General features: G+C 43.8%; 1 protein-coding gene across 1 annotated transcript; it reads left to right on the forward strand.

Annotated features, from left to right (window-relative positions):
- The first annotated feature begins 540 nt into the window (after positions 1-540).
- On the forward strand, positions 541-15,002 carry LOC132815481 (uncharacterized). Its single transcript, XM_060824444.1, has 4 exons — positions 541-806; positions 7,457-7,659; positions 9,197-9,306; positions 10,851-15,002. Exons 1-4 carry the CDS (start codon positions 769-771, stop codon positions 11,904-11,906), a joined length of 1,407 nt encoding a protein of 468 aa, XP_060680427.1. The 5' UTR covers positions 541-768; the 3' UTR covers positions 11,907-15,002.
- The last annotated feature ends 12,452 nt before the right edge of the window (positions 15,003-27,454 follow it).

The raw sequence follows: 27,454 nt of genomic DNA on the forward strand, positions 1-27,454 counted from the left end.
GAGATCAATCTGGCCCTGGTTCCAATCACTACGGAAGGTCAAGGGAAGAGTTAATGCAAGCATTCGATTCCAAGAATAGTTTTGAAAGAGTGACTGAGATAAGGGTTTCTTGCAAAGTAGTCCCTACTTCTCCCACAAGGCCCAAGTTCAAGTTCCACTTGATCTGTTCCTTGATAGATTAAAAATATCAAGAATGCTTAGGAAGAGACCGATTCCAGTGACTAATGATCAGAAGACACAAGTTTAAGGTGATAGTTTAAAGAGCATGAGGTGACAAACAGGGAGTGAACTACCTGTGAGAGGAGCAGAGGCAGATTCAGTAGCAACTTTCAAATCGGACAAATACTTCAAAGGAAAATTAGATACAGCATCATGGATAAATAACATTGGGATAATTGAAAAGCTTGATCCCTCAGCTACCACAGGGAAGACGGGCCGAAACGTCTCTTTCGTGCTGTGCTGTGCTGTTGATGGGGTTGAGAAACGGCTCGGATTTCGGGGGGAGGGAACGTGGAGGTCAAAGGACAGAGAAACCATTTGCTGACACTTTAAAAAAATTCCGTCTGTGCTGGGATATTTTTAGTGACTGGGACAAATCCGACACTAACAGAGGCAGCTGAGAGGGGAGGTGGGTCTAAACAGCAGGGGCTATTGGAGAGAGCAGGCAGCTGAAATATTCTCCTCAACTTGATTTCACTTTCATTTTCCCCGGCTGGAGACGCAGTTCAGAAAGGGAGGACTCGCTCACCAATTCAGGGAGACTTCAGCATGAAACGACGTCAAGTGAAGCCCATTGCCCCGGAGAGGTAAGAGGTAGAGGGGGATCTGTTGGAAATCCCCTGTTCCACAGGAGCTGTCACTGTAACGGGTACTGTCTCTTATCAAAGGAAACTGCGCACACTGTTAAATATTTCGAGTCTTCCCAATATTTTCAGTTTCTACTCGTTATTAAGAAACTGATTCGAGCAGGAAAACCAAACGAGGGTCAAGCTTCTTGAGTCGGTCAGTTCAAAGCAACAAATGGTCAGTTTTTGAGGGGATTAGGGCGCTCTCGGAGTCACTCTGTCAGTGGATCATCCAGACTCTCAAGGGATTGGGGGAGGTGGACCTGAAGGTGATTTGCTGCCTGAACTGCTGTGCTCTTCCAGCACCACTGATCCTGAAGGTGATAAGATCGAGTTTACCAGCACAGCAGATACAAGTCCGGATTTTGCACCTTGCAAAGTCAATGAAGAATATTTGAGGAGGAGCGAAGCAGAATTTTAGTTTTAAATCTGGAGCATACTTCCTGCAAGTGGCTTAGGGGAAACAGAATCAATAATCACTTTCAAAAAGGAAGTGGAAGATGTCAGCGACACAAAATTAGGAGCGGGGGAGAGGGCAATGTGACCAAATGAGTGGGACAATAGAGTAAGACCCGTTCTGGAATATGTCAACAGCTTTGGGCCCCTTATCTAAGGAAAGATATACAGGCATTGGAGGCAGCCCAGAGAAAATTCGCTTGGATGTGGAGAGATTGCGTTATGAGGAGAGGTTGAGAGGGTTGGGCCCATTCTTGTTGGAATTTAGATGAATGAGAGGTTACCTTATTGAAACGTAAAAGATTCCTATTCTTACGGACTTTCCACAGAGGATGTGGAAAGATTATTTCCCCCTTTTGGAAGAAAGTGAGGCCTACAGGTGCTGGAGATCAGAGTCTGGAGTGTGTCGCTGGAAAAGCACAGCAGGTCAGGCAGCATCCGAAGAGCAGGAGAATCGACAAGGGGTTAGGCAAGAGCCCTTCATCAGAAATAGGTTGTGAGCTGAGGGGGTGCCAATTCCTGTGCCGCTGGAACCCAATTCCACGGCATCTGCTCCCAAGAGGACCAGTTCCACCACAGAAAAAAAAACGCTGTCCCTTATTTCCAATTCCTCTGCCTCTGCTACATCTCCCAGGAGGACCAGTTCCACCACAGAACACACCAGATGGCTTCCTTCTTCAATATCCATAACTTCCCCCCATGTGGTTGATGATGCCCTCCAGTTCATCTCATCCAATTCCCGCACCTCCACTTTCAAACCCCACCCCTCCGACCGCAACAAGGACAAACCACCCCCCCCAGGTCCTCACTTTCCACCCCACCAACTCTGTATACATCGCACCAGTCTCCACCATTTCCGCCACCTACAAACAAACCCCACCACCAGAGATACATTTCCATTCCCATCTCTATCTGCTTTCTGTAAAGACTGTTCAATCCACAACTCTCTTGTCAGGTCCACACCCCCCCAGCACCCACCCACCCCTCCCAACACCTTCCCCTGACACCACAGGAATTGCAAAACCTGCACCCACACCTCCCTCCTCACCTCTGACCAAGGCCCCAAAGGAGCCTTCCACATCCATCAAACTTTCACCTGCGTTTCCACACATGTCATTTACTGTATCGTTGCTCCTGGTGTGGCCCCCTCTACATTGGGGAGACAGGATGCCTTCTCACAGAGCACTTCAGAGAACATCTCCAGGACACCTGCACAAACCAACCCCACTGCCCTGTGGCCAAATACTTCGATTTCCCCTGCCACTCCACCAAGGTTATGCAGGTCCTGGGCCTCCTCTATCACCAAACCTTTACCACCCAACGCCTGGAGGAAGAACGCCTCATCTTCCACCTCAGGACTTTTCAACCCCATGGCACGAATGTGGACTTCACCAGTTTCCTCATTTCCCACCCCCCCCTTTATTTCCAGTTCCGACCTTCCAACTCGGCACTGCCCTCATGACCTGTCAATCTTCCTTCCCATCTATCCACTCCACCCTCTTCTCTGATCTATCACTATTATCCCCACCTCCAACTACAATCATGCTCTCAGTTACCTTCCCTCCCATTTATCTCTCTACCTCCTCAGCTGACAAGCCTCATTCCTGATGAAAGGCTCTTGCCTGAAACGTCGATTCTCCTGCTCTTCGGATGCTGCCTTCCCTTTTGGGGGAGCTTTGGACAAGAGGGACATAATCCCAGAATATTGGGGACACACATTTCAGACCAAGATAAGCAGGAATTTCTTCTCTGAGGGTAGTGAATCTGTGGAATTCTTTACTACCGAGGCAGTTGAGGCTGGATCATTACATATATTCAAGACTGAGGTAGAAGTTCATAATCAGTAAGAGAATCAAGGCTTATAAATAAAATGCAGGAAAGTGAAATTGAGCATTATCAAATCAGCAGTGATCTCATTGAAGGTCAGAACAGACTCGATGGGCTGAATGGCCTATGTTTGCTCCTACTTCATATGATTTTATTAGGGTATAGTAGGAGGCCATTTGCCAATCACATCTGTGCTGTCTCTCTATAGAGCAGCCCAGTCGATTACATTTCCTGTTCCGCCTCTGTAGCTCTGCTTCTCGAAATGCACATCCAGTTTCTTTTTGAAACCAATGATTGTGCCTGCTTCCATCAAACTCATCTATAGCAAGTTTCAGGTTGGTAACATTTGCTGTAAGCATATGGTATCACGTGGCTTACTCTCCCTCCATATCCTTTGCAGTACAGACTGCCTATTCAGAACTGACTTCCATCAACAATTTGGATGCAAGCCCTCTGCACAAATGTTTCATTTTATTCACTCATGGATGTGGGTGTCACTGGCTGGGTCAGCATTTATTGCTTGTCCCTAGTTGCCCTTGAGAAGGTGGGATTGAGTTGCCTTCTTGAGCCACTGCAGTCCACATGCTATTGATGGGCCCACAATGCCATTAGGGAAGGATTTCCAGGATATTGATCCAGCAACAGTGAAGGAATAGCAATATGTTGCCAAGTCAGGAGAGAAACTTGCAGGTGATGGTGTTCCCATGTATCTGCTCCCATGATGTTTGTGGATGTGGTGCCAATCAAGCGGGCTGCCTTGTTCTGGTGTCAAGCTCCTTGAGTGTTGTTGGAACTGCACTCATCCAGGAAGGTGGGGAGTATTCCATCAGCCTTTCATGATGAAGGGCTCTGGCCCGAAACGTCGAATTTCCTGTTCCTTGGATGCTGCCTAACCTGCTGTGCTTTAACCAGCAACACATTTTCAACTGTGATCTCCAGCATCTGCAGACCTCACTTTTTACTCGAGTATTCCATCACAAACCTGACTTGTGCCTTGTACGTGTAGAACAGGCTTTGGGGAATCAGGTGGTGAGTTTCTCACGGCAGTATTCCTAGTCTCTGACCTGCTCTTGTAGCCACTGTGTTTATATGATGAATCCAGTTGAGCTTCTAGTCAATGGTAACTCCGAGGATTTTGATAGTAGGGCATTCCATGATGATAACACCATTGAATGTCAAAGAACAATGATTAGATTGACTATCTTCAATAAGAGACATTGTCTAGCATTTGTATGGCACAAATGTTACTTGCCAGTTGTTAGCTTGATACTGTTCAGATCTTGTTGCATTTGAACATGGACTGCTTCAGTATCTGAGGAGTCACAAGTGGTGCAGAATATTGTACAATCATTGGTGAACATCCCCATTTCTGACCTTATGATGGAGGGAAGGTCATTTCATGAAGCAGCGGAAGATGTTTGGGCCCAGGATCTATCCATTCTAAGCATGGTAACCACCACTACTCTCCATGCCTTTAGGGAGAGGTGAGCACAGTGAGAGATAGAGTGCTTTATTTCCCCCTCCACCTCCATTTTGATTTAGTCCCTTCCTGCTCTCCCTACAGCCCCCTTTCCCTTTGATGCTTGGCAATACCCACAATGGGTTTTACTTATAAATATTCAATTGACTACAGGAGTATTTTACTGATAGTCATTACCAGTTTAAAAAAAGTAAAATCCCACTGTTTTTGTGGAGGGCACATCATTCAGTTGTGTGTGATAACACTTCCAGGTAGAAGAACAAAGAAAATGAAAATCCACTTCTAAGCATTCTTCAGTCTTTCAGCACACTTTCTTTTCTTCACTCCCAGGATGTGAGTGTCACTGGCTGGACCAGCATTTATTGCTCATGCCTGGTGAAGGTGGTGGGGAGCTGCCTTCTTGAACTGCTGCAGTCCTTATGGTTTAGAAGCACCCACAGTGCTTTTAGGGGAGGGAGTTTCAGAATTTTTCAGGACTTTGACCAGTGACCATGAAAGAACAGTGATATATTTCCCTATCAGGATGCTGTATAGCTTGGAGGTGGAGGTATACCCATGTAGCTGCTGCCTTGGTCCTACTCTGTGGTAAGTGCTGATGCTGGAACTTTGGTGAGTTACTGCAGTGTATCTTGGAGGTGGCACACAGTGGTGCCACTGTGCAACAGGATGGATGAAGGTGGTGGATGAGGTACAAATCAAACGGGCTACTTTTATGCTGAATGGTCCTTGAATATTGATGGAATTGCACCCATCCAGGCAATCCATCACGTTCCTTGTAGATGGTGGACAGAGGACAGCGAACAGAAGGAGACAAGACACAAACTTGTGGATTGTTTCAGATCTCTGGGACACCAGCACTAACCAACCTCACCATCCTGTGGCTGAATACTTCAACTCCCCCTCCCACTCTGCCAAGGACATGCAGGTCCTAGGCCCCCTCTATCGCCAAATTCTAACCACCCGACGCCTGGAGGAAGAACACGAGATATTCCACCTTGGGACCCTGCAACCACACAGGATAAATGTGGATTTCACCAGTTTCCTCATTTCCCATCCCCCCATATTATCCCAGACCCAACTCGGCACCACCCTCCTGACCTGTCCATCACCGTTCCCATCTATCCTCTCCAACCTATCATTTTTTTCCCCACCTTCATCCTCCTATCGCATTCTCAGCTATCTTCCCCCCCAACCCCACCCTCCCTCCCATTTATCTCTCAGCCCCCTGGCCCACAAGCCTCATTCCTAATGAATGGTTTATGCCAGAAACATCGATTCTCCTGCTCTTCGGATGCTGCCTGACCTGCTGTGTTTTCCAGCTCCACAATTACCTACAGATGGTGGACAGACACTGGAGAGACGGGAGTGAGTTACTCACCACCGAATTCCTAGTTTGTGACCTGCCCTTGTGGCCATGGTCTTGTTATGACATGTCCAATTCAGTTTCTAGTCAATGCTAACTCCGAGGATGTTGACATGTGCCTTGCAATTTTGACTTCTTTCATTCGTTACCCATACCAACTCACTAGAGGAAGAGGTTCTACAATGTCCTATCCCTATGACTAAATATCGGTCATCAGTGGTGAGCCTGCAGTATTTGTTTTCCCAGTTCTAGATGATATATGATTCCCCTGACTTGTGAAAGGAGGAATTGTGATATGTGCCTCTCACCTGCAGTCAGTGTGGTGTTTGGAGGAGTAGAAAAGTTTTAATGAATTTCACATGCATTAAGCTTTTGGAATTTGTCACCTCAGAACTTTGGAAAGCAAAGGCACAAATTTTGGTGGAGACTGTGAATGAGGCTGATGATTAGTCAGCTGGCTTAAATAATATTTGCTTCTGGATTAGTGGTGCTGGAAGAGCACAGCAGTTCAGGCAGCATCCAAGGAGTAGCAAAATTGATGTTTCGGGCAAAAGCCCTTCAGGAATAAAGGCAGAGAGCCTGAAGCGTGGAGAGATAAGCTACAAGATGATGGGGGTGGGGAGAAAGTAACATAGAATACAAAGGTGAGTGGGAGAGGGGATGAAGGTGATAGGTCAGGGAGGAGAGGGTGGAGTGGACAGGTGGAAAAGGGGATAGGGAGGTAGGACAAGTCCAGACAAGTCATGGGGACAGTGCTGAGCTGGACGTTTGGAACTAGGGTGAGGTGGGGGAAGGGGAAATGATACTTGTACATTTAAGGAAATTGTGAACATTCACACGCACATGCTCTTCAGCTACAGCAAATCAAGTTTGAAGTTTTTAGAAGCTGCCAATGGAATGAAAATGGGTTACTGGAAATATTTAATGACAAGCTGAATAAGTTTCGGCCAAACATCGTAATTGTAAAAGAAAACATTGAATAAAAGCAAGCATTTTGAGAATGGTGCAGTGACATCTAGTGGCCAGAGCTTCTAAATATAACGTGACAGAAGTGATTTACATTGGATGTCTATGGAAAAATAAAACTACTTGTAGGTGCTGAAATCTGAAATGTAAACAGAAAATGCTGGAAATTTTCAGGTCAAGCAGCATCTATAAAAAGAGAGAAGAAGAGTTAATGTTTCAGGTTGATGACCTTTCACAATGGCACTTTGAAAAGGGAGAGGAACAGACAAAGGTAGCACATGAGCTGTGCTGAAGAGAGAGAAAGAGAAAGAAACCCACACTGCTAACTGACACAGCAGTGAACCTGCACAGTCACTACCTTAAGTCAATCTTACTATTTCCATCATCTTTTGGGACCCTACATTCCATACTGAAACAGCTAGTTACATTCAATCACTCCTCCTTTACTTGGGTATCATTTGGAATGACATACAGGAAGTCAAAATAAATTTCATTTCATATAAAGGTTTGTTTCCACAGGCTCGGGAACCCAGAAACAATGCCGCAACACCCAAAGAAAATTCAAGTCCTGAATGTTCCTGAAAATGTTTCTGTGCAACGTCTGCTGGATAAACTGACCATCTATTTCCAGAAGTCGAGCAATGGAGGGGGTGAAGTATTGGACGTGGAATATCAAACTGGTGTTAAAGGCTGTGCTTATGTCATTTTTGAGAAGGAGGAAGGTAATTGAGCTCGGTGATTGCTGCAGTGGGGTGGTGATATTGGGGGCTTTGGGCTGGTGCAGAGGCCTGAATTGAGGAGGGCATGGTACAGAGCAGGGGAAAGGCAGTTGACCTTTTACAGACACTAGTCACAGGTTTGCATCAGCCCCAGTGTTCAGAAGGATATGAATGCTCTTGCACGTAAGACTCAAAATGTAACCGTACAGATAGTTAGCAAGGAAAATTGCATTTTAAGCTTTATTGTTTTTAAAAATGAATAGAGCTTACAGTATAAGAGCAGGGAGGTAATGCTGGATCTCTATAGGATCTCAGCTGGAATATTGTCGACAGTTCTTGTGCCACACTGTAGGAAGGATGTGAATTCATTGGAAAGAGTGCAGGAGAGGTTTATGAGAATGATCCCAGGGATGGGACACCTCAGTTATGAGGATAGGTTGGAGAAATTGGATTCTCCTGCTTGGGTAGGAGATTTGATCAATGTTTATAACATCATATGGGGCCGGGACAGAGGGACCTCTAAATTGAAAGAAACTATTCCTGCATGTAAAAAGACCAAGAATCAGAGGCCACCTTTTCTAAGTGCTTTGCAAAAAAAAGCAAATGCAAGATGAGAAAAAACTTTCTCACAAGGAGAGTAGCCCATGTTTGGAATTCACTGCCTGGTAGCAATGTGGAGCCAGTTTCGTTGGGATATTGAAGAGAGCATTTAATGATCATTTAAATAGAAACAATGTGCAGGGTTATCGAGAAAAGGCAGGAGTTTGGCACTAAGTCACAATGCTCAGAAAGCCAGCGGTAACATGATGAGCCCTACACGCTCTATCTTGTAATAATTCTTCAAATTAGCATATTGTCTTACTCTCAGGTCTTGGTGAAACCTTGTCTGAATTACTGAGCGCACCTTTGGACTCACTACCACCGGAAGAATATATTTGCCTTTGTGAAAATACAACAAAGTCTCCCCAGGCCGATTTGTGATATATTGCATGAGGAAAAATTGAGTCATCAAGCTTTATATTTCCCCTTATCCTGAATTTGTGTCTGTGTGTTCAAAGTGTCTTGGCCAAGGGAAATAAATACTAACTATGCTGTTGAGCCCCTTTAGAATCTTATACATTTTCAATAAGATCTCCATCCAGTCTTCCAAACTCCAGAGAATATAAGCCCCATTTTTTCAATCTGTTATCACAGGGGGAACTGTTTCATCCAAGGGGACAATCTAGTAAATCTTTTCTCTGCTGCCTCAAAAAAATGTCCTTCTTGATATATAGAAACCAAAACTTGGACAGTATTCCAAATGTGATCTCGCCATCTACATTTGTAGGAATACTTCCTTATTTATGTAGCTAATCTCATTCTCACTCCTACTCCTCTTGACTCCATATTTAGATAAGTATACTTAAATTCTAATCTTAATGCAAGTAGCCTGCAGAGCTGCTTTAACAGTTACACTGTTGGGTCTTAGCCTATCTAGGAGATAATGGGATCCACTCCAATCTGCAATTTTGTGTTTCTTAAAATGATTTCTTCCTTACAGATGCAAACAACGTCCTTAAAAGAGAACACGTATTTACATTTGACAATAAGAAATACAAACTGGAAGTACGGGAAGTTGAAAAAGAACCGTGCGATGCTGATGATGAACAGGTATATGTTTTGAGGGAGAAATTTAAAACCTGTGAAAAATGGGGATAATTTTAAGTCACCAGATGGGCAGCCCACTATTGCTTGTACACATTCCATCTGGCACTTATTATCAGCATTGTAAAGAATAATTTACAAACAAGGGACGATAGTGCAAGGCAAGTGGATCAGTAGTTATCTGAAATGAGTCCAGTGGAGGTGTAAATGTTTACTGTGGAATCAATGCCAATGAGAAAACAGTCAGTAACTAAATTGTAAAAATGAGTATTGAGACCTTCAAGGCTGTTAAAAGCCTAATGAAAGATAAAGTGCTTCTATTGTGTCATGGGTCACTCAGGTAATGTGCAGGAAATCAAGTCCCACTATTCTGGAGCTGTTACGAATGTGAAAATTTGATTAAACTATCAAATTGCCCAATTTTATCCAATAGTCTAGTTCCGGTTATTAGAATGCACACAGCAGGTTTTGATCATTTTCAAGATAATCACCTATTAATTGCCATCAACAGTTTAACAGCAAAAAAGAACCATAAATTGCTAACTTGCAATTAAATAACTCAAACCTTACCCCCTTTTTTAAAAGTCCTCTGTAAGTACAAACAGACACACACACAGACAAACCAGACACAAATATTATGAGAGGGGGAAGGAACATAAAAATTAGTGATGCACCATTCTAGCACCAGTTTGGATTTCAGGCATTAATGAGTTGTTTTCTGTTAATTCACTTTTGATTCTTTGATAAGGACGTGTGGTTGTGGACAAATTGATTTTAAATCTTCCGTTTACTGATTCTTTCAGGGTCTCTTAAAGTAGTTCATCCTCTTTTCTTTCTCAAGAAAGGATTTTGCACTGAGAAAGAGAGAGAGAGAGAATAGCTAGGTGCTGAGAATTTTCTTTTACTTCTCCACTCACAAAAGAAATAGAGATTTAGGCACTTGTTCTTTCACAGGCTAGATGCTTCTACTTTATTCTCCAAACAGAAAGCTGTAGCCACTCACCCAAGAATAAGTCAAAAACTTGTTACTATGCTGAATATTTCTGATTACAAATAACTGGTCCTGGTTGAAATATCAATCAAAAGTCTTTGACTGGATAAAACTACCCTGAACACACACATAGCCATCTGGAATTCTCCCCCACTGCTTGAATGGGCCATATTATGGATATAGCTCACAATGAGTTCTGGTGAATCATTTTTAAAACTGCAACGCTTTCCATAGTTCCTTGTTTTAAAGGAGTATCTTTTCACATATTATAGTCATCAGTCCAAAAAGTCTACTGTTGAGTATCTGGAACATTGTGGGAGGCCAAAGACGACAACAACTGGAAATTTGGGATCAGTGTTCACTGAATATTCACCCAATCTGTGCTTTGTCTCCCCACAGTAGATACTGCACTGTGGGTGGTAATTATAATATATTAAGTTGGATGAGTGCAGGCAAACTGGCATTTCACCTGCAAAGTGTAATTGAGGGCAAAATAGCAGAAAGGGAGGGAATTAAAGTATATATAGTGCTAATTAGACATTTCTTTTTAACCTAATAGGTAATGCTGTTTGTGACAACAAAACTGGACACAAGCTGCTTTTCAGAAAGGAAGGCTCGTCAATTAATCTTTAGGCATGATTTTCAAGTTATACGTTCCCAAGGCTGCATTGTGGAGATCAAAGGTTCTTTCCCTTCTTTAGTAAAACTTCGGACAGATCTTAGGGACTTGATTTTGCCTCAGCCAGCACATGTAGTCTCCAGCCAAAGTCACTCAGCCAACAAAAAGAGGTGTGAAAGAAATGAGGAATTTTTACAATCTGGAGCTTTCAGAAAATACAGGCAACCAAGTTCCCCTGATAGTGGCTCTGATTCATCAGCATCCAGTGAAGAAGATTATAGTACCAGCCAGTATGCCTCAAATGTCCACTCAAGATCCTCTGAGCCAGAATTTTCTTTGAATAAAAGCAATAATTCCCCAATGCCTTTGGTTGCTTCTCCATCTTCTCTGTCAGTTGCCAGTTCCAATAACAAAGAAGGCACTGCTTCATATATCAAGAGGAGCACTCATGACCCTCAAGAAGCAACGAAGTATATGAGTACTTCTGCTGTGGAAAACGATTCCATTTCTAAAATGGATGCTAGTAGCCTGAATTCATTTTCATCTCAGTCTTCAAACAGTTCTTTTGCCCCTCATATAAGCTTTATGGTTGATAAATGGACCTTCAAATACCTGCAGGCTTTTAACAGCAATTGCCTTCAACAGTTTCTTACAAAATATTCCGCAGACATTAAAGCATCTTGTTTTGATGAGCTGTGTGAAATATCCTTATACCCAAAAAGGCCAGCACACAATTCCCAAAGAAATCTATCTGAAGCCAAGTCAGTAATTTGTACACAAATTCAGGAAATACAACAGCAGCTAAGGATCTATCATATAGATTTAACTTCAAGGAATTCCGACAAGGAGGCGATCCTGCAAAGGTGCAAGAGACTTCGTTCCATTTCAGTGAATGTCCTGGTGAAAATAAGTGATCACAATGTAACTGTGGTGGGACCATCAGCTGAGAGTCATGACATGAAGCAATATATTTTGGGGAATGGTTCTTTGGTCTAAACTGGGCCATGACACTGAGGTAATTGAACAGGTCTGAAGGACACATTAATAGCAAATCTTTATGTTCTCTAACTTGCAAGGAAATACATTGGATGACTCAAATGCCAATCTCTCATCAATCAAAACTACCAATCCAAACTCAGGCCACAAACCAGTGATCAAACTAAGATCCTTTCAAGAAAAGCCAGTCCAGGTTATACCTGTCAAAAGCAATGTTCTTCACCAGAGAGCAGAAAGACAAAGTCTCCAAGTGACATTGATGCACAAGATTCATTAAAACAATTGGATATCTCAAGGCTCAAAGACCAAAGAATTCAGAATCCCCAGCAGCCTGTCAAAAGCTGACTTCAAATTGTGGATCTCATTTTTATAGAGGTAACAACAGAGGAAAAACAGGATTAAATATCTACCATCCCACAAGATTAAATATCTATCATCCCACAGGAATAAATCTCTACCATCCCACATGTTTATTCTTGGTGCTTCATTTCCCCTCAACAAAGGAATTTCAAATTGGGATACAGAAGCAGAAAATGAAAATTTGATGCGTCCATTATTTTCTCTTAAGGGAGGGATCTGTGTTCCTTTGTAGATTACAGTAGTGTCTACACCTTTATAAGTACTTTACTGTTGTAAAGTATTTTGGATCTCCTGACATTGTCAAACATGATATATAAATGCAAGGTTTATCTAAAATAATGTTTACTTTTGCTAACCCTACAAAATGCACCAGGCTCAGTACTATTGGGTGGAACCCTCAAAATAATGGTTAATGGATGTTGAAGGCTATATTTTCCCCAACTCCCAATCATTACAATATTAATTATCACTTTTAAAAACTCCTGAGTCAGTTTGAAGAGGCAGTGGTGTGGTTGTAATGTTACTGGGCTGGTAATTCAGAGCCCCTGGTTAATACTCCGGGGATATGGGTTTGAATCCCACCAGAGCAAATAATGAAATTTGAATGAATTTCTTAAAATGCCTGGAATTAAAAGCTAGTCTAATGATTACCATGGAAACGTGGTTGATTGTCCCTTTATAGAGAATGAATTCTGCCATCCTTGCCATAAATCTGACTCCAGACCAACAGTAATGTGTTGGACTCTTAACTGCTCTCTGATCAGAGTGGCTTGCTTGGGCTATTTTCAGTGACCAATGCTTGCTCAACTAATTCCCATAAAGAAATAAAAAAAGACTCACTTGCTTCAAATCGTCTATCCTGGTTGATGAGCCTGGTTGAAAAATTACTTTAAAATATCTGTCCTGCAGCTGCCTTTAATCGGTTTGTTTCCTATGGCCCTTTATCCTGCAGCAATGACTCGATTGGGGTGCTACAGGACAAAGTGCAATGATTAAGTTAATTAACAAATAGTATAAAAAGCACAAGTTCAAGTCCCACTATAGTAGCTTTAGCAAATGTTAAAAAATAAGTGTTTTTGGGCTTTGATTTTCATAGATTGACCATGGCACAGCTATATTATCATAAAAACCTAACTGTAAGAATTAATTCACTGAAGACCTGAAATGACGGAAACCAGCGGATCCATCTGGCCTTGCCGAAAGGTGCTGTGAAGAAATGAGTCAGGTGTCTTAGGCCAGAAGATCCAGGTTCAAGCCACCCTCAACCCCTAACATGATTGTGTGTCATAACATTAGATTAGATTCCCTACAGTGTGGGAACAGCCCTACAGCCCAACAAGTCCACACTACCTAGACCCATTTGCCTCTGACTAATGCGCCTAGCATTATGGGTGATTTAACACGGGCAATTCACCTGACCTGCACATCTTTGGACTGTGGCAGAAAACCAGACCCTGGAAGGAACCCACGCAAACACGGGGATAATGTGGAAACTCCACACAGTCAGTTGCCTGAGGTTGGAATCGAACCTGGAATCCTAGTGCTGTGAGGCAGCAATGCTAACCACTGTGCCACCCTTGTCCAAGCAGATTGATTTTAAAAAACATAAAACCAATTTGTGACTCTGCTCCCATAGCAATATGTTTCACTCTAAATTAGTATCTGAATCCATTCAGTTTAATTTGAAATTTATCCAAAGAGGATAGGCATTGCTGCCAAAACCTGCATTTAGTACCTGTCCTAAATTGCCCCTGAGAAAAGTATGGCTTCATATTGAATTGCTGCAGACCATGTCTTGAAGGTACTGCCTTAGCCCTGTTCGGTTAGGAGTTCCATATTTCTGACCCAGCAAAGGAGTAGTGAATATTTGCAAATTACAATGATGTGCGGTGGAGGGTAAGTTAGTGATGTGATGGTGTTCATATTTACTTGCTGCCTTCCCCTTCTTGGTTATCAGTGGGAGGTGTCAAGCTTTGCAAGCTGCCACAGTGCATCTTGGGATGGTACTAATTGATGTCAAGAGTAATCACTCTCGCCTCACCTTTATAGCCCATGTTTGGGCCAAGGCTATAATTAGATCTGGAGTTGAAGTGGTCCCAACATAACCCACTTTGGTCATCACTGAGCATGCTGAGTAAGTGCCCTTGATAGCTGTCAGTGACAGTTTAATTACTCTGCTGCTGTTTCAAATGTAGCTGATGGAATGGTAATGAGATGAATGAATTTCTGTTTTTTTGTGGATCCAACATACTCAGGCATTGGAATCGACACTGCGGACAATGTTGAATGTTTGCTGGGACAGCCTGATAAGAAGCATGGCTAATTCTGGAGCACAAGTACTCAGCATGTCGAGTTGTACAGGGCTGATAGCCTTAACTGTGTCCTCAGCTATTTTTAGATGCCATAAAGATGTAAAAAAATTGGCTGAAGATAGACGTTTTGTTGGCGGGGAAACCAAGAGGAGGACAAGATGAATCATTAACTATGTACCTCTGGCTGAAGGTGATCGGGAGAATTCTCTACTCCAAAAAGTTGTAGATGCTTAGCTTTGAACGTACTCCATAACGAAAATAGTAGCTATTTAGATTCTAGGAGGATCAAATATTTTGGTAGTTGGGGAAAGTAGCAATAAGTTCCAATGTCAGCCATCATCTTATTACAAGACAATGTATGTTTTAAGGGTTGTAGGAGCTGTTGTACCTATATCCAGTCAATAAATGCATTGTACAAAATAAATTCTGAAGTTTCTGATTTACCAGTTCACTTTTGACCCCCATCAACAAAAAACACAATAGATTCTGCATCAGGATGAGATACAATCACCCTGACAACTTAATGTCTGGCTAAACTTTACACACCTCTCATTCCAAAAATGGGCCACAATCATTTTGACAATAGCCTGTAGCTCAGAGAAATAGGATGCCTACCCAGTCCCTGTACAAAAGTTATAAAAAAAAGGTGTGAGATGGCCAGACAGGAGCTTCTCATGTTGAAAAAATCCAGTTTTCCAACCATGAGATTGGTTCTTACTAGACAGCAGCGAGTGGCCTATTTACATGTAGTAGCATGCACTAACATCTCAATATTAGTTATTCCTGTTTTATTGATATGAAGTTTCCAATTTTCCCATCTGCTGGATAGAAACCAGATGACAGCAGTTTCCAAGATGAAAGTCATAGTGGTTCCCTGGTGATTCCAGCTCATTGTTTGCTCCTCCCAACCTGCAACTTGGACACCAGGCACCAACATGTCATGGCACACTCCATGAGCACTGAGTGCATGTACCCTATATTATTTATTTCCCTTGGCATCCAACACTTGTCACTCACACCGTGCCTTCATGGTGAATCTCTAATCCACTTACAGTACGGTTTTCTACTTCAACGCGGTGGTTTGGAGTGGACTGGCAACTTTCATTGAAATCAGGATGTTTTGCCATCAAGGACAGTCTCCTATCTCATGGATAGGGAAGCATTTCAAGGCTTATTCTCTTTTAGCACGGGCTCACTTTGTGTCTACTACAATGTTCACAGCATTCCTGCCTTGCCCTGCCTGGCCTTGTTGTGCTTTAGTTAGAGCTTAAAGTCTCATGGTAGTTCTGTTTTGACCTGCCTTTTGGTGCAGACACAAGGCCAGGCAGCAGGTCATTGTTAAAGAGGGTGGCCATGTGTTACACCACTGTGTAACAACAACCTCACACTTGTGCCATGTTCCAGCAGCATAAGCGATGTGCGCACTGGAAGTGCACAAAGGATAAATTATGGTGTAATGGGAATGTCACTGAACTAACAATCCAGACATCAGCATTCTGGAGACATCAGTTTGAATCAATCAATGGCAGATGTTTTTTTTTGTTTTAAACTTTTTTGAAAATCTGGAATTAACAGCTACCGTGTAACACCGTTGATTATTGTGAAAGAAGACCATCTGGTTCACTAAAAACCTTCAGGGAAGGGAACCTACTGTCCTTACCTGGTCTGACCTACATGAGACTCCATACCCACAGCAATGTGGTTGACTCTCAAATGTCCTCTAAGCAGCAACAGATGACCTAGACAGTGATACCCACCTCCTGTTTAAAGAATAATAAAAACAAGTTGAACAAAAGTTGCCCGCAGTCAAGTTGGGGGTGGGGGATATTGTCATCTTTCGAGGGTCCTGGCACAGTAGGTTAACAGCAGCCTCTGCAATCAGCCCAGGTGTCTGAGCACAGAGATGTACCAGGAAGAAAAGAAAACCTTCTGAGACCACATTGATAATATGGATGACATTCAATGGTAAATATGTTATCACATTTACAAGTAAATGTTCTCTTTTCATCATCAGGTGTATGAGTAAATATGTGTCCTGCAGCTGCTTCAATGGTAAAGGCTTTGAAGCCAGATTTAGCACTAAGTAAATGCTTTGTGAACCAAGGTGTGAAACTTGGTTCACAACTACTGCATCTTGTGCATGATATGAGACATGTGAGATGTTCACAACTTGGCCAAACTGGGTGAATTTTTCCAGGATGCATCACATTGCTTGTACATCACAGCCATTAATCGGGATTCAGTTGAAATGTTGCATGATGTGTTCAAAAGTGCTTCGGGCAGAATTTGTACTTCACACAGTTGGTTAATGCCTCAGGTTCACACAAGGATGCAGTGCTCACATTGATCTTTGAAGGACCTCAGATCATTTGAAAGTGATGCCCCTTCCCTCACAGAATGAAGTAGATACTCCACCCTTAGCTTATAGGGTGAATCTTCACTGGCCCTTTACCTGACCTGCTGCATGAGCTCCAGTCCAATAGGCTATGTGAGAGCAGCTGAGGGCTTAACTGTCAGTATCTAACAGGGGAGTTAAGAGCTGCCAGAAAGCTCACTACAAGGTGGCTGTGAGCTCCCACAAGCTCCAGGCTTCTAGTACAACATGGAATACATAACACATCTACGTGTGCCACTATAACACACCCAAAGATGTGCAGGTTAGGTGTTAAATTGCCCACAGTGTGAGCTGCATTAGTCAGGGGTAAATATAGGGCTGTGGAATGGGTCTGGGTGGGTTGTTCTTCAGAGAGTTTTTATGGACTTGTTGGGTTTCCATACTGTAAGGAATCTAATCTAATCTATAACATGATTGATAGGAGCTCCTCCTCTGCGTGTCTGGGTACATATTAAAGATCCCTGTACATTCTCCCATCAAATAATCCAGGTAAATGTGAAGTTAGGGGTTTGATTTAGAGAAATATATCATTTACACTGTCTCATGAGAGCACTGAATAAAAAACAAAAGAATTACACAGTTCTGAGGAAGAGTCACTTGACCTGAAACGTTAACTCTGATTTCTCTCCACAGATGCTGCTAGATCTGCTGAGCTTTTCCAGCAAATTCTGTTTTTTGTTTTCCACTAAACATTGCCAGGTCTGATACTTCATGAATTTGATACAGAATATAACTGTCTCTACAATATCCTATCAGAGGTACAATACTCCTCTATGTTTAGTTCTTTCACTGTAATTTTCTAGTTGATTTATATCACAATTTTAACTTACTTCTTACTTTTTAACTTACTTAACTTACTGTTTAATGTGAAAACAGGATGCTGCCACCTCACAACCATTGCTGTCTGTTGATCCAAATGCTTACAAACGGAAATGATACTGCCATTGACCACATGAAGTGACACAAAAGGACTTGACAGGAAGTGCACCCACCTTAATACTATTCCTGATAACACAGTTGGCGGTTTAAAAGAAAAAACACTGCCTCAGTTGTTTGAAGCAAACAGCAACAGTATGTATTGCCTTTTGAGAAAATCAACCTTCAAGATAAGGGAATAACTCTCCTCTACTGAGTGCAATTGTGAAAACCTCCATTTTCTGGACAGGCCAGATACCTGCTCTATCAAGTCCCTGACCTTACATCATTTCACTTGAATTGTCAATAGCTTTAATGAAGCTATGCCAAAATCTTGGTCTATAACAAGTGTTGATCAAATCTAATCATGGAAAGTGGCAGAAAGGGATCTCTTCCACATTCATCTACTAGATATCAGAATGTTGGGGAATTCTGGGGGGAAAAAACGAGCAGAGGAATTAGGCCAGGAATGTCCTGAAACATAAAATGTCCAAGGAAAAGCTGAGAACAACCCAAAGTGCTAGGATTAGCAAAAGCATTTTTATCCTTTGCTTGTATTTGAGATCTCCTGGGATGCCATCAACCAGAATGCCCTGTGAAGTCTTCAGCTAGGGCGGCACGGTGGCACAGTGGTTAGCACTGCTGCCTCACAGCGCCTGTAGACCCGGGTTCAATTCCCGACTCAGGCGACTGACTGTGTGGAGTTTGCACGTTCTCCCCGTGTCTGCGTGGGTTTCCTCCGGGTGCTCCGGTTTCCTCCCACAGTCACAAAGATGTGCGGGTCAGGTGAATTGGCCAAGCTAAATTGCCCATAGTGTTAGGTAAGGGGTAAATGTAGGGGTATGGGTGGGTTGCGCTTCGGCGGGTCGGTGTGGACTTGTTGGGCCGAAGGGCCTGTTTCCACACTGTAAGTCTAATCTACACTCTTGTTTTTCATTCATCATAAGCTTCTGCCAGCACGCTAGCCTGTGCTTTCTGGGCACTACCAATGGAGAGGCAAAAGGCCTAGGCAGCAATTTCAGACTGTCTGGCATGAGAGGGAATAAAAAATGTCACCCCTGACATTATTAGGTCTATCGTAACTTTAGTGATGTAGTGTATGGTCCCTCCTTGTGTTCTGTCATGTTTGGCATAATCAGTCATGCCCTGTTTCATGGCACTGCTCCTTTGACATTTTACTCCTATGCAGCACTACAAAGAGACTCCCGGAATGGCTTCTCTTCATCAGCACCAGCAGCTCAGGAGACCCGTAAGAATCCTGCTTGGCCCTCTGTTTTCCCTTGTTTACATGTTGCCTCTTGACACTATTGTGATACCAGCTTGCTCTCTGTCTCTCTCACACTCTCTTTCAATCTACCAGGACCCCTGTCCATCAAGTTGCAAATGAGTTGGTCAGTCAGACAACAGATAGAACATAGGACCAAGAATAGGCCATTTAGCTCTTCAAACCTGCTTCACCATTCAATAAGATCATCAGAATGGGCCTTAATTTGGCTTTCCTGGCTACCTCCTTTCATCCATAAGTCTCTTGCCAATCAAAACATTTACTATCCCAGTCTCCACTGGTCTCTTGAGAAGGGGATTCTAAATTTTGATGATCCTCTGTAAGGAGATTTTCCTCCTCATCTTTATTTTAAGTGGGACACCCTTTATTTTCAAATTGTTCCACCAAACTTTGTTTTCTTTATATTTTCTTTTATCTTGTCCAGTAACCTCAGCATAAGACCTAAGACAGAGGACCAACAAGATCACTTTTCATTCTACTAAACTCCAATGGGCACAGGGTCAATCGACCCCACCTTTCCCCATAAGGCAACCCCCTCATCCTAGGAATCAGGATCCGAACTTCTTCCAATAAGTTATGCCTCCTTCAGTGTGATGCATTTTGTTGATGCCATATATAGCTGTAGCAATACTCCCGTACTTTTAGAACGTATCTCCTTTGCAATAAAGACCAATGTTCCACTTGCCTTTTTATTTCCTTTCTGAACTGGTGGAATATTTTGTGGTTCATGTATAAGCAAGTCCAGATCCCTCTTTACTGTAGCCTCTTCCCATTTAAGTTATCCAATAAATCTATAAGTTAATATGGTTCAAAGCCTAGTCATAAGACTCACCAGGAAACTATAAGATCAACTCAATGGTACAGCTCCCTGTTTTCTCAGTGCTGTTGCTATTTCCACATTAATCATTAATCCTGCACCAATCTTTCAGCAGCATATTCAGTCTCTGATTTTATTTACCCTTTTCTAATTTACCCATGGTTCAGACAGTATACCAGCATTTATTAATCTTGTAGTTCTGCTTTGTAATTTATTTCCCATTTGGCCATACTCACTCAGTCCAGCCACTATCACTGGGGCCCATATGGACTGCAACAATTGGATCCCTCCCCACCCAAGCTCTGGAGAGATGTCCTTACCTTGGCTTCAGACAAGTAGCATAGACTTCAGCACTCATATCCTCAGCTGCAAAGAATAATACCCATACCCCTAACTATACTGTCCGCTGTGTTAGGAGCAGGTGAGGATGGGAGTGTATTGGTTTCCTCCTCTTATCTACCCTTTTGTTGGCCTCAACAAATATTGAATTTCTTTCCAGCACAAAGATATATCTCTCCAATTCAAATGTAGCCAACTAATTTGCACAGTTAACAGTAAGGAGGCAATTATCAAGTTTCTCTTTAAAGGGAAAAAGAACAATTTTACGCCGAGAAAAAAAACATGATGCAACAGACACAGATACACCCACATACCCACACACAGACACAGACACACACCCACACACCCACACACAGACACAGACATACACCCACACACCCACACACACACACAGACACAGACACACACCCACACACCCACATACCCACACACAGACACACACCCACACACCCACACACACACAGACACAGACACACACCCACACACCCACACACACACACAGACACACACACAGACACAGACACACACCCACGCACACCCATACACACACACACACACAGACACACACCCACGCACACCTACACACACACACACAGACACAGACACAAACATCCACTTGGAAAGACCCACACACAGACACACACAGACACCCATACACACCCAGACACAGACACACACCCACACACACACAGACACATACACACACAGACACATACACACACACAGACACACACACACACACAGAAACATACACAGACCCACACACCCACACAGAAACACATATAGACCCACACACCCACACACAGACACATACACAGACACACACACACGCACAACAAACACCCACTTAGAAAGACCCACACACAGACACACCCACACACAGACATCACAGACACCCACACACACCCAGACACAGACACACACACAGACACAAACACACACAGACACAAACACCCACACACAGACACACACACACACACAGAGACACACACACACAGAAAAATACACAGACCCACACAGAAACACACACAGACCCACACACCCACACACCCACACACAGACACACACACAGACACATACACAGACACACAGACACACACACACACACACTTGGAAAGACCCACACACAGACACACCCACACACAGACACACCCACACACACAGACACACACACAGACACAGGCACACACACAGACACAAACACCCACACACAGACACACACACAGACACAGACACACACACACACACACACACACAGAAACATACACAGACCCACACACCCACACAGAAACACATACAGACCCACACACCCACACACAGACACACACACAGACACATACACAGACACACACACACACAAACACCCACTTGGAAAGACCCACACACAGACACACCCACACACAGACACACACAGACACCCACACACACCCAGACACAGACACACGCACAGACACACACACAGACACAAACACACACACAGACACAAACACCCACACACAGACACACACAGACACACACACACACACACACAGAAAAATACACAGACCCACACAGAAACACACACAGACCCACACACCGACACATACACAGACACACAGACACACACACACACACACACACACTTGGAAAGACCCACACACAGACACACCCACACACAGACACACGCAGACACCCACACACACCCAGACTCAGGCACACACACACACACAGACACACAGACACACACACACACAGAAACATACACAGACCCACACACCCACACAGAAACACATACAGACCCACACACCCACACACAGACACATACACAGACACACACACACACACACAAACACCCACTTGGAAAGACCCACACACAGACACACCCACACACAGACACACACAGACACCCACCCACACCCAGACACAGACACAGACACAGACACACACACAGACACAGGCACACACACAGACACAAACACCCACACACAGACACACACACACACACACACACACACACAGACACACACACACAGAAAAATACACAGATCCACACAGAAACACACACAGACCCACACACCCACACACAGACACACACACAGACACATACACAGACACACAGACACACACACACACACACACACACAAACTTGGAAAGACCCACACACAGACACACCCACACACAGACACACACAGACACCCACACACACCCAGACACAGGCACACACACACACAGACACACAGACACACAGAAAAATACACAGACCCACACAGAAACACACACAGACCCACACACCCACACACAGACACACACACAGACACATACACAGACACACAGACACACACACACACACACACAAACTTGGAAAGACCCACACACAGACACACCCACACACAGACACACACAGACACCCACACACACCCAGACACAGACACACACACAGACACAGGCACACACACAGACACAAACACCCACACACAGACACACACACAGACACAGACACACACACACACACACACACACACAGAAACATACACAGACTCACACACCCACACAGAAACACACACAGACCCACACACCCACACACCCACACACACACACCCACTTGGAAAGACCCAGACACAGACACACACACACAGACACACATACAGACACAGACACACACACACAGACACAGACACACACGCAGACATAGACACACACACACACACAGGCACACACACACAGACACAGACACATACACTCACACACAGACACAGCTAGACACAGACACACACAGACACAGACATAACACACACCCACACACACACACAGACGCAGACACACACACACACATACACCCACACATAGACACACACAGACACACACACACACACAGACACACACAAACACTCACACAGAGACACAGACACAGACACACACAGACGCACACACAGACACACACACAGACACACACACAGACACACACACACACAGACATACACACACCCAGGCAGACACCCACACACATACACAGACACACACATACATGCATGCACACAGAGACACCCCCCCACACACACACAGACAGACCCCCAGACAGACACAGAAACACATACACAGATGCAGACAGACACACACACAGACACACCCACACACGTACACAAAGACACACACAGATGCACACATATACACAGACACGCACACAGGCACGCATACACACAGACACACACCCACACAGACACAAACATACACACACACACACGCACACACACATGCGCATGCACACACACAGACTCACTCACACACACGTAAGCTCACACACGCAGACACCTGCACCAAACATTGCAGTTATCCTTTGAATCCTCAGGATTCTTGGTTGTTTTTCAATCCGTCTTGCATTCTGGAGATGCAGCTATAGGGTTTCTCAAGCTGGTTCCAGTTCTGCAGTTATAAAACCACATTCACCCATCAATACAAACAGCTCCCTGAAATACAACAAGAGTTCTGACGAAAGGTCACTCCATCCAAAACAGTGCCAGACCTGCTCAGCGTTTTCCAGCAATTTCTGTTTTTTTGCTTGAGCAAAAAGCTTTTTTTTGGTATTCCATCTGAGGACACTCACCTTTATCAAAGCTTGCTAAGTGGGGGTTCAGTGCCATTTCTAATGTATAAAACTTCCCATAAAGGTGTAAAACAAAACAGAAGAAGAGGACATTTTCATTCCTAACTGAGTTGGCTGTTTCCAGGGCTTTTGAGAATGTATTAATTTCAGTTCAGATTGGTTTTGTTTGGTCCATCCTGGTTTCATGAAGCTGCATGGTCAGGTGATAACTGTGGTCATTTTATGGCAGTGTTTTGATTCTTGCTGTGAAACCATTTCAGTCTTTGAAAGTCCCAGGTTTTAAAATCAGGTGATAGAATTTGAAAGCCTTTTTTGAATCACTAATATGACATCTACCACAGCTACATTCTTGACACTGAATTCTTTTTCCTGGCTGTACACTGAGAATGGACTTGCCGCAACCTTATTGTATGGCGTGCAAGGCGAAACACTGACCAAATGGCATATGGGGCAGTTTTCTGCCACCATCTTCTTTCTTCGATACCATCAAGGGGCTTCACATTTATTCACATTGATAGAGGAAAATCACATCAGTCTTAAAGAGAAGAGGCTCTTATCTTATGCAGGGGCTAGATCAGAGTAGTGCTGGAAAAGCACAGCAAGTCAGGCAGCATCCGAGGAGCAGGAAAATCAACGTTTCAGGCAAAAGCCCTTCATCAGGAATAGAGGTAGTGAGCCTCCAAGGTGGAGAGATAAATGGGGGCGTGGGGCTGGGGAGAAGGTAGCAAACAGTATAATAGGTGAATGGGGGTGGGGATGGAGGTGATAGGTCAGAGGGGAGGGTGGAACAGAGAGGTGGGAAGGGAGATTGGCCGGTAGGACAGGTCATGGAGACAGTGCTGAGCTGGAAGGTTGGAACTGAGGTAAGGTGGGGGAGGGGAAATGGGGAAACTGGTGAAGTCGACATTGATGCCCTGGGGTTGAAGGGTTCCAAGGTGGAAGATGAGGCATTCTTAAGCAGCATGTACTTTATTATATGATAGCAAACGTGTACAAAATAGTAAGTTAGCCATTGGCCCAGATATTCTGATTAGATTATTTACAGTGTGGAAACAGGCCCTTCGGCCCAACAAGTCCACACCGACCCTCCGCAGAGCAACCTACCCAGACCCATTCCTCGACATGAACCCCTTCACCTAACACTACGGGCAATTTAGCATGGCCAATTCGCCTAACCTGCATATTTTTGGGGGAGGAAACCGGAGCACCCAGAGGAAACCCACGCAGACATGGGGAGAATGTGCAAACTCCACAAAGACAGTTGCCTGAGCTTGGGCAGCTGCTGCCAAGGCGCGGTGGGGAAAGACCACCATGTAACATCTACCTGCCTAAGAAGAACAGGGGGCCCACGCAGTCATTTGGGCTCTGCTAACGCCTCAGTTAAATATGTAATATTTAAAATCTGATTGAAGATTTGTAGCTCGGGTGTCCGTTGTTGTGGTTCTGCTCGCCGAGCTGGAAGTTTTTGCTGCAAACGTTTCGTTCCCTGGCTAGGGAACATCATCAGTGCTGTTGGAGCCTCGTGTGAAGCGCTGCTTTGATGTTTCTTCCGGTATTTATATTGGTTTGTTCTTGCCGCTTCCGGGTGTCAGTTTCAGCTGTAGTGGTTTGTATATGGTGTCCAGGTCAATGTGTCTGTTGATGGAGTTTGGGGATGAATGCCATGCTTCTAGGAATTCTCTGGCTGTTCTCTGTCTGGCTTGTCCTATGATAGTGGTGTTTTCCCAGTCAAATTCATGTTGCTGGTTGTCTGAGTGTATGGACCCCACATACAAATCACTGCAGCTGAAACTGACACCCGGAAGCGGCAAGAACAAACCAATATAAATACCGGAAGAAACATCAAAGCAGCGCTTCACACGAGGCTCCAACAGCACTGATGATGTTCCCTAGCCAGGGAACGAAACGTTTGCAGCAAAAACTTCCAGCTCGGCGAGCAGAACCACAACAAATATGTAATATGTTTCCTGAAGAAGGGCTCTGCCCGAAACGTCGATTCTCCTGCTCTCTGAATGCTGCCTGACCTGCTGTGCTTTTCCAGCAACACATTTTCAGCTCTAAATATGTAATTGTACAGACCTGTATATATGAATGATTACTCTGTCTCTGTATACTGAGAAATGGAATGTTTACGGATGTATGGCATGACCAATTGTAAAGAAGATCAAAATATTTTATGAATAAAGTATATTTTTGAAATTTAAAAAAATTGAACCTGGGTCTCTGGTGCTGTGAGGCAGCAGTGCTAACCACTGTGCCACCCACATGGACAAAGAGTCTTTGAAGCATCATAAAGTTGAGTTATGCATTGGGCCCACATAGAATTCGTAAAGTAGCTGTTTCCACAGGAATTATGAAGGAAATTGGATTTTCTGATGGACAGTTTACCTTGTATTGCACTCCTTAAACATATCTATTTAAGTCAGTGAGTTTGGAGAGTTCTCACTGACTTGAACATCAAAGTCACATAGAAAAAAATGTAAAACTACACTAACTCCTGAGCAACTATTAAACCGAGCAACATCCCCCTTCCATTTATAAACTACATTCGTCCTACAAATAACTTGACCCCCATCCCACTTGAGACTTGATCCTCCCTCCTCATCGGCTGACCTGTCCCTGATGGACACGACAAACTCCAGTTGCCCCTCCCCCAACCACCTTTACACCAGACTGACACTGCTGGAAAAAACGCTTGCCCCACCTGTTTCCTCCTCACTGTCCCAGCTCAACTCGACTGGAGCCAACATTTGTCCCATTTCACATTTATTACCCAACAGCCCTCCTCTGGTTTTTTGCTTGACCCTGATCTGAACTTTCAAAGTCCACGTTGTTGTGACTGCTTATGTTGACCTCTACGATGTTGCTCACTTCAGATTCTACCTCTAGGTTCTTGATGCTAATTGAGATTGGAGCCAGAGATCAAAGAACAGAATTTTCAAAATACGTCACTGAAATCCTCCACTATCAATATCCTGGCAGTTAGATTGACCAGAAACTGAACTGGACTATCTATGTAAATATTATGACTATAAAGGCATAGACAAGGAACTCAGAGGCAAGCAAGTCATCTCTGAACTCCCCAGAACCTATCCACCATCGATAAGGCACAACTCAGGAATGTAACCGAATACTCTCCAAAACTCAGGAATGTAACTGAATATAGCTCTAAGAGTTCACGCAAGAGTTCAACACCACCCAGTTCACTTGACACACATCCCAACCATCACATTACGCCATTAGTGTGTACCATCACACCACAGTGACTCAGCAAAGGTTCCTCTGACTGCACCCTCCAAATATTTGGGCTCGACCACCTGTAACAGACAAGGGTAGTAGATGCATGGCAATGCCTTTACATGCAAGATCCCCTCTGAGCTATGTAGCATCCTGACTTTAAAATGTATTACCATTCCATCACAGTCACTGGATTAAAATCCTGCAACTTCCTTCCAAAAATCCTACAGGACTGCACTAATTGCCCAGTTACAGATGAATCTATCCATGGTAATACTAGTGGAGTGAGTCACATTGTTGAGATGAT

This window comes from Hemiscyllium ocellatum, chromosome 4 (assembly GCF_020745735.1).
Source record: "Hemiscyllium ocellatum isolate sHemOce1 chromosome 4, sHemOce1.pat.X.cur, whole genome shotgun sequence".
NCBI lineage: Eukaryota > Metazoa > Chordata > Chondrichthyes > Orectolobiformes > Hemiscylliidae > Hemiscyllium > Hemiscyllium ocellatum.